The 8,779-nt window shown below is 34.8% G+C and overlaps 1 protein-coding gene across 25 annotated transcripts in view; it reads right to left on the bottom strand.

Annotated features, from left to right (window-relative positions):
- Positions 1-3,475: 3,475 nt before the first annotated feature.
- Positions 3,476-8,779, bottom strand: part of LOC126336637 (stress-activated protein kinase JNK) — an 886,954-nt gene continuing 881,650 nt past the window's right edge. For all 25 annotated transcript variants that reach the window (XM_050000550.1, XM_050000554.1, XM_050000557.1 and 22 more), the window contains one exon: positions 3,476-7,794. In XM_050000550.1, coding sequence (XP_049856507.1) covers positions 7,591-7,794 — 204 coding nt within the window. In that variant the 3' untranslated portion in view covers positions 3,476-7,590. The remainder of the gene's footprint in view (positions 7,795-8,779) is intronic.

The raw sequence follows: 8,779 nt of genomic DNA, 5'->3' as shown, positions 1-8,779 counted from the left end.
AGCACATTTTCAAGTACATTACTGATTGCAAAGATGATAATGCAAAGACACACATGATGATAAGGCGAAGACAGTCATCTCAACTTCAAAATGAATTGAACCTTGCCTTAATGTGAAATTACTTCAATGACTTTTTTTGACAAATTACATACCAAATTACACAATTCAGCAATTACACTAATGTGACTAAACATACCTAGGAATAAAGTTATGCATCAGCCTAGAACTTTTTATCTACTGATGGAGTGAGTCCCAAAGTTTTGTTTTCATCCTGGAGTTGTGATATCATCTGAAAGAGGTGAACAACTGAATTGGGTTTGCTCGTTTAATAACAGGTTTGGGGATGTACACATCTGTTTTCAATTTCTAGAATTTCTAATTGGTTGAGTTTAGCCCCTTTTCTCCTGTGTGGAAGACTTGTACGTATAGTATGTATTTTTTGTTTCTGTTAAGGCAATGTTCTGCTAAAGCTGAATCAAGCTTCTTCACTCTCCAGGTTCTGTGATATTGAGAAACACAGAGAAAACCCTTGCCTTCAAAATGCTACTTATCCTGTTTGACATTTTCCCTATAAAAGATAATTTGCACCATTCTTTTTCAGTTTATCTGTGTTTTTTGTTGGGGACTGCAGGAACAGCGCTTGCACCATTATCTTTTTTACATAGAATTTTATCAATGATGTTGGGGTCAAATTTATTATTTGTGGTTATTGTTTTAAGTAACTGGTCAAAGTCTTCTTAGGACATACGGATAGAAAGGAGATGATGGATCATGTGGTGGAATGCTGCACGTTTACAGGCTGTAGGATGTTGTGAGGAAGCCGGGACAAATGTTTCAGCGAAGGAGTCTTTTTCAATAAATTTTAAATTTATTATTGTTGGCTTCATCTTTAAGCTAATGTCAATGAAATCTCTGTTAATTCCCCCCACCCCCCCCCACCCACTCCATGTTGGTCTCTATATTAGTGTGCCACTGATTCATATTTTCCCCAAATTTTTGGAGTTGTCTATTGGAACCTTTCCACATACAAAGAATATTATCAACATATATCTGCACCATATGCCAGGACTCCTTGCTCTGCTGGACATACAGGGAGGTTAATCAGCACCAGACTTAAAGATTATAATATAAGCTGGACATTGAAGCAGCCTGATTCAGCCTTTGTGGAACATTACCTAAACAAAAACCACAAATACATAGTAGATGTACAAGTTTTACACACAGAGGAAAGAGGCTAAACTCAGTCAGTTAGAAATCATAGAAATGAAAAAACAGATGTGTACATCCCCACACATATCATTAAACAGGCAAATTCAACTCAATTATTGAATTCTTTTTAGATGATACCGTAACTCTGGGACAGGAATAAAATTTTGGGTCTCACCCCATCAGTAGATAAAAAGTTCTAGGCTGATGCATTTTTTTATTCCCAACTATGTTTAGTCATTTTAGTGTAATTGCTTAATTTTGTAATTCCATTTTGTAATTTATCAAAAAAAATTGTCACTGAAGTAATTTTGCTTCAGCCAAGGATTGATTCATTAAAAAGTTGAGATGACTATCATTGCCTTATCATTGTGTGTATCTCTGTATTATCTTTGGAATCAGTAATGTATTTGAAAATGGGCTTATAACCTGAAACCTATGGGTTGTACAGTAACCATATTAAAGCAGAGTTACTTTAGTTAATTTCCATGCCACACCCGAGAGAGAGAGAGAGAGAGAGAGAGAGAGAGAGAGAGAGAGAGAGAGAGAGAGAGAGAGATACAAGAGGTAGCTTTTCCCTACAGCATTTTTTTTTTACCAAGTAAGCCATGAATGTACTAAATTTGGTCAAATTTCTCTGTGCAATCTAGAATTACACTTCTGTGACACCATCCTTCATTCCCTATTCCTGAGCAGCATCACCAGGAATACTAAGAGTGTCCTAATCCAATGGTACTTTTTTTCAGATGATAAATCATGTGTGTACCACGACCTCTTCAAACTGCTCCTAGAGTTCCATAGTTATATGTTACATATTTCCCTTTCCAACTGCCCCCCCCCCCTCCCTCCACCTTCCTCCCAACACTTAAAGGAGTAAAATGCCATTGGAACAGTTAAGAATCAGCCAAGAAAACCTGAGAATACTGAATTTGACATCAGCATTGTTGATTTTTGATTAATTTTACATGTCATAACTTTCACATCTGCACTTCTCCCTTACCCCAACAGCATACATTTTCCAGATGTAAACAAGGTTATGATTGCATGCCACCACCTTCCCACCCCACCCACCAATGGATGTAAGGGGCATATAACCCCAAGGTATTGTTCACCTGGTATCAAGTCAAAACTACACCATGTTTTTTTGAAATTGGTCTGTGCATTCCACAGCTTTCATGGAATATACAAACACAGGCATACACTAGGGTGGCTGGTTGCTGTAGTCCTTAAAGTAATTAATTCCACAGTGCAAAATCTCAACCATCTTTAAGATGGATATATTAACTTACACTATATATTGGGGTGGGGGGTGGGGGACAAGGAAGTGAAATTATTTTTACTTTAATGAAATTATATATAGAAACACACACAAATTATATATAGAAACACACACACACACACACACACACACACACACACACACACACACACACACACACACACACACACACGCGCGCGCGCGCGCAATGATCATGTCGGCAAAATTTAACAACAGTGACAAATAAAACATTACATTCAAAGAACATAGTCTCAGTGGAACTGAAGTGTCTTTTAATTGAAATTTGAGATATATAGACTCGGGTACTTGGTAAAGAATTAAATATTAGAGGTCTTATTGTTCGAGTTGGATAAACTAGCAAGCAGATTATTTACTCAATTATACTTTTTATTCACACAGACAGATAATGAATCTTTCGAAGTATATATGCCGCTCTACCGGCTTTTGTTTCAAGTTGTGCCAAATTTAATTCTAACAATTCCATGAGGGTACTTACGTCTCATAAGAAGGAAGTAGCTACAGACAGAATTCTTTCATATTGGTGACAAATGGGGCAGAAAACATTATATTATGTTCTGCTTGTACCAGCAATACCTGAACAATCATGATCCTCTTGTAGATAGTAAGATCTTACCTTTGTAGTAAACACAACCAGCTTACCTAGGCAGTCATTTAGATATCTATATATTTCAAGTGAAAGAAAAAGTTTGGTGCACTTTTCTTCTGGTCATAAGACTACTCACACATGTACTTCTATGCAGTGTGTTCACTATTTGATAATTTCTCAGTATACACGAGAGGATAAAATTGTTTTCAGGTATTATTAACTCAGGCTATCTTTTTCTGGTTACTTTACTGCTGTGTATGCATACATTAAAGTGGTGCTGAAATATTACCTAATTAAATAGCGACTGCTGGTAGGGAAACCTATTACATTCTAGGAAAAAAGTCATAAGTGATATTACTCTCCTGCAATAAACAGACAGGAGGTTTAATGAATTCCAATTTATTCCACATTCTGAAATTTTGTACAAAAATGTATCTACAAATATTCTGAAGCATGAAATTTTCATATTAACTTCCAGAATGTCACTGTATAGGTACAAAACTGAAGGATAGTTTCAGTATTTGCATTGTTTTAATAAAGTGTTGGCTGGTACAGGTGGTGTTTTGGTGCAATTTGCTTGAGGAAGCTGCCAACCATTCATTATGTGTAGCAAAATAATGGGTGCATATGCTGTAAAAAGGAGTCACTTTTTTAATAATAGAAGCAGCATCACATTAGCAATGTTGAAAACTTTTAAGTAACAGGTGGTATTTATAAACTATCTGGAAAAAATATTTTCTTTGTGAAATAAATTTCCTTGTACATAAAGGAAAGGAAGGTATAAAACAAACAAGTAGACAAACAATAAAATGAAGGAAATAGTCCACTTGTTGCAACAGAAAACATCAGTCTTTTAAATAAAAGATCATTACTTTCATTAACAACACTCAGAATACAATGTTCTATTGCACTTTTCAACAATCAAACCAATATCAGATTAAATGAAATATTTAACTTGTTTATGACTTTTTACATGACAGTATTCATAGAAACAGCTGCCCATGTGTATCAAAATATGATTATTCAAAAAATTAAACTTTTATAAAATAGGTGATGAATTTGGTCCACACTGCAGTAATGATAAATCTTTCTCTTTGCATGCAATCACATTATGAAACTCATTGAAAAGCCGTTGTTCATGTACTGGGAGTTCAAACTCCGTATCACATGAAAAAATAGAGATGCCCTAGTTCCTTTACAGCAATTTATCAGTTACAAAAAGTATTATTAACATGTACAAGAAACATAATTTTATTTAACATACTTTAATTTGCATTATACTGCACTTGCTTTTTTGTAATGGCAGTTGTTGTTTTAGGAGTAGGGTGAACATTGGTGTACAGAAACAAAACACAGCTATCAAATGAATTAACATCAGAGTTTGTTCATATTTATGAAAACATACAATTTATCAATACATCAGTTCACAACATACAATAATGTATGTTCAGTATATCAAATATGCTGGAGCAAATATGTAGTTTCTCAAAAAGTGATCATCATTTGCAAATTCTGAATTTTGTTAACTGTTAATTCAAAAGTAGTCAATTAATGTTTTGTCAAATTTAGCTGTTACCAGTGATTCTCCCTTCCATGCCCATGTACAAAGAAAAAAGGAAATGTATGACATGAATCAACTAATTATTTATAATACCAATATACTAATCAAATAAAAATGTGGGGAGTAGGACTATCAACACTAAACGTATACAATGTCTCTTTAAAATTCTATAGCATACATTTTAGCACAATTTATGTCTAATAGAAGAGAGATCACTGAAAGACAAAAATGTTAAAATTTCTATGAATCTAGACTAATTGCCTAGTATTGTGGCATCCGTTAATGAAAAATCCATGAAGTGACCGAACTACTGAGTCACAAAAAATCATGATAGTATGGCAAAATTTTGTTTATCATTTGTCCAAAGCTTTAAAATTATATTTATTGTGTACAGTCAAATCAAATAAAACACTATGTTTTCAGCAGCAGACACATAACTGCCTTTTTAGCAATGCAGTATCCATGGCAAATGCAATGTAATGTTAACGTGGAAGTCTTTAATGTGCAGAATACATTAAATGTGTTAAAACACCAACTTCTGTTTTTCTTAATACTTTTCTTGCTTAAAAAATTATCCTTGCCACTTTAAACCTGCTTTGTTTTACTGTCAGCATGAACACCTACAATCCTGTTCTGTCACATACGGGGATTTGTGGTCAAGAGCTGTATGAAAAATTAACAGAATTCTATAGAAATGTGGAAGTGTGTTTTCTTCAGAACTCTGCAATATTATAATGTAAGAAAGATGCTAACAATAAAGAACAAAGAGACGACTTCACATGAAGTTTAGAATTACAGACATAAAGAAGTAGACAACAAATAATATGCTTGCTGCCATATATCTGTACCGTCATCTCATTGGCCTAAACAATTAGATGAATAAATAACTTCAGTCAATGACCTAAACAACATCTATATGGAAGAGGCTCAGCATTTACTTTGATATTGCACCTTTCATTTAAATTCTGAGCACAGTGTCTGCTATAATGGATAAAAACCAATTAAAAGAGGATGTGCTCAAATTATACAAGCCTTATTATAATTACTATAAGAGCTACAAACTTATTGTAAATTTTCTAATAAGTACAGTACTGAGGCATCAAAGTTTTACTGAAACAAATTTCATATATGCCTTCTTAAATCACATACATGACTTTTTAAAAGGTTTCTACAGCATTTTCCTGCAATATACTACACTGGAAATACAGTATACTCATATTTATATAATAATTAGATTTACATACTTTATTCACAAAAGGAACGGAACGGTACCATATTTACATTTTGTGGAATATCCACAAGTGCAAGAGTATAACTTTTTATTTTTTATTTTTTTTATTTTTAGGTTGACTCATTACTTCAAAATCATATCTTACTAAAGGTAAGTGGCAGTTCTACATTCATATGGGGGCAATGTCTGTTACTAAACACTGACACTTCTGTAGCCCACACGGACACCGACAAACTGATTACATTAAGGTGTAGAGCAATCCCTGCTGTTGGCCACCAGCGTGGTCAATGGACGAGGGGCAGGGATAAATACGTTCTCACTTAACTATCTCACATTCATTTCACCTTGCCCTATTAAAAATCACAGACATTAAGGGTAAATCAAAAACACAAGTTACACCTTCTCTTTCCTTACAGAAATAACATTAATCTTCAACTGGGAAAGAAAAACGATAGCACACAAATATGTATTAATGTCACTTTGCTATGCACAACATAAAATATGAAAAAAAATGTAACACCACAGATTGTTGTTCTTGTTTAAGTTCACTGTAATGTACAAATACACCATACTGGACCGGACTGTTGGAAGTTCCATACATAACAGGAAAAAGATCACTAGCATTTCAAGACTGAAACAGCTGAACCAAAAATGATGCACAACGTTCACTCAACTATTTAGATCAGTGCATTCTTATCACCACTCAGAACCACTCTTATAAAAACATATTTATGTCATCTTGAACATTTTAACAACAATAAAAATATATTCACACCACAAGTTCTTCTCCTTGTCTCAAATGTGTAAACAGTGTCCAAAATTTGAACAAGCAATAAAAATTGTCTTACTCTTCAAAAATCAAACAAATGAGCACATTTTGGTAAAATGTTATTAGCAGATACCACTGGTAGCACTTCTACAACTCGTACAATGGTGTTTTTGTTGAATTCACGGTAGAACTAAGCTAGACTATCACAAAAACAATTCTCAGAGAACTGTTACGAGTAAGGATATTTATACTGACCAGTAATAGATATTAAGAGTTGGGCTAATTCCTAAAGAGGTGAGAATGTAACAGTTGATATTTAATTTCCATTCTGTATTTCTGCTCGGTACAGCTATTTTTTTGTACTAATACATATTTCCCTTACCAGCGCTTATGTAAACAACTCAAATATGCATTCAAGCACTGGAGGGGGAACAGGTTCATATTTTTCCTAAAGGATGTTACTATCATACTAAGTCAACATAAATTTTTTTAAGGAAACTGGAAGAGCAAGCAGTTCCAACCCTTCTAATGCATCAGCACATACACAACACTAACATTTTACGCTGACTGGCTCATACACAGCAACTTGAACTTGTTGACATTCAGTAAGGAAGCCACCACTGAAATATATCATTCTGCTTACTTTCCACAACAAGCTGAGCTGTATCTTTTATTTAAATGTAGGGTAACTCTTTGTACAACACACCACACACTATGCGGCATCATCAGTCTTACAATCACTGCTCACATGTAGAAGTGCTTGTCATTCTTACAATCTCGAATACATCTCAGAAAGGAAGGCAATCTTGTCTTCAACAAAACATACAGTTCATAGCAATATGCAGCATTCTTTCTAAGAATATTCTCAATCTCGAGTAGATAACTACATCATAATTCAAGGATTAACCAATAGCTTCAAAGCTGAGCGCAAAGGGGTCTACCGACGGGCAGCTCTCTGCCCATCGACCATATCTTCTTGATCTTCAGAACCAGGACCGCGAGCAGTGCAGTGGGCGGAACTCAAAGCATTATGACCATGAGTTATCTCGTATTCCATAACCTCCTGGTAAATTAGTTCCTTCCATTGCTCCACAGTGTGCTCCCTTTCATCTACGGAATGATCATAAGGTCCCGGAGCAGGCTGCAAGCACAAAATGTAATGTTTATCTATATGCATAAAATTCTACATTTCATTAAGTCAGTCTGCTTCTGTAAGGCAAGTTATCACTTAATGTATCAATGGCAAAATAAAGGCATTTCCTATAATTTTTCAGAGTTCGACAAAGATCAGTTATAGAAAGAAACTCGTTTCATTAAGTCTGTGAGTGAACACTTAGTGATATTGTGGAAATGCAATGAAGTCATCATTGGGAAAAAGAAATAAAGAACACATTTTAGGAATTCTATAGAACAACAAAATAGTATACAGTCAAACACAATCCATTGTTGCACAACTGATGGTGGAAACTGCAACTTCATAGATGGTGGACAAGGGAAAACTTCCTTCAAAACAATTATAAAAGATACCTAGAACAGATGGCTTTGCATACTACCACTATCAAAATACACTAGACTTGTTGCCAATCAGAAGACCCAGTTCTTTGGAGATATTCACACAGACCCTGGAATAAGTCACTACAATGCAGATGTAGCAATAAATTGCACTACGACACAGAGGGCTTGAAAAGTAGTTCTAAATAATAACAATGTGTACAAAGATGAAGAAGACTTATTACATAGCTTCAGTTGTAGCTACTATTTTTATTGATAAAGCACTGAGGAACTGCACTTAGTCTTTGCATAAAAAAGAAAGCACCTGTATGCTCATAATGTAACACTGCTGAAATGTACGGGACCTGTACCAGGTCATACTAATCACGGACATGACAGACATTCAGAGAATGGCAGTGCAAATGGTCACAGGCTTCTTTGATTGGTGAATGAGTGTAACAGAAATGTAGAAAATCTTAACTGGAAGAGACAAAAAAATGAGATCTTGCTTGGAAAACTTCAGTAACTGTCTTTCAGGGCCCAATATTATCTACCCTTATATATCTACTCACCAGAGATCATGCATATAAAATCAGAGAAATAACAGCTCACACAGAGGCACACAGGCAGCCATT

The sequence above is a fragment of the Schistocerca gregaria genome, chromosome 2 (assembly GCF_023897955.1).
Source record: "Schistocerca gregaria isolate iqSchGreg1 chromosome 2, iqSchGreg1.2, whole genome shotgun sequence".
Taxonomy (NCBI): Eukaryota; Metazoa; Arthropoda; class Insecta; order Orthoptera; family Acrididae; genus Schistocerca; species Schistocerca gregaria.
This window is presented reverse-complemented; position numbering and strand designations above follow the sequence as displayed.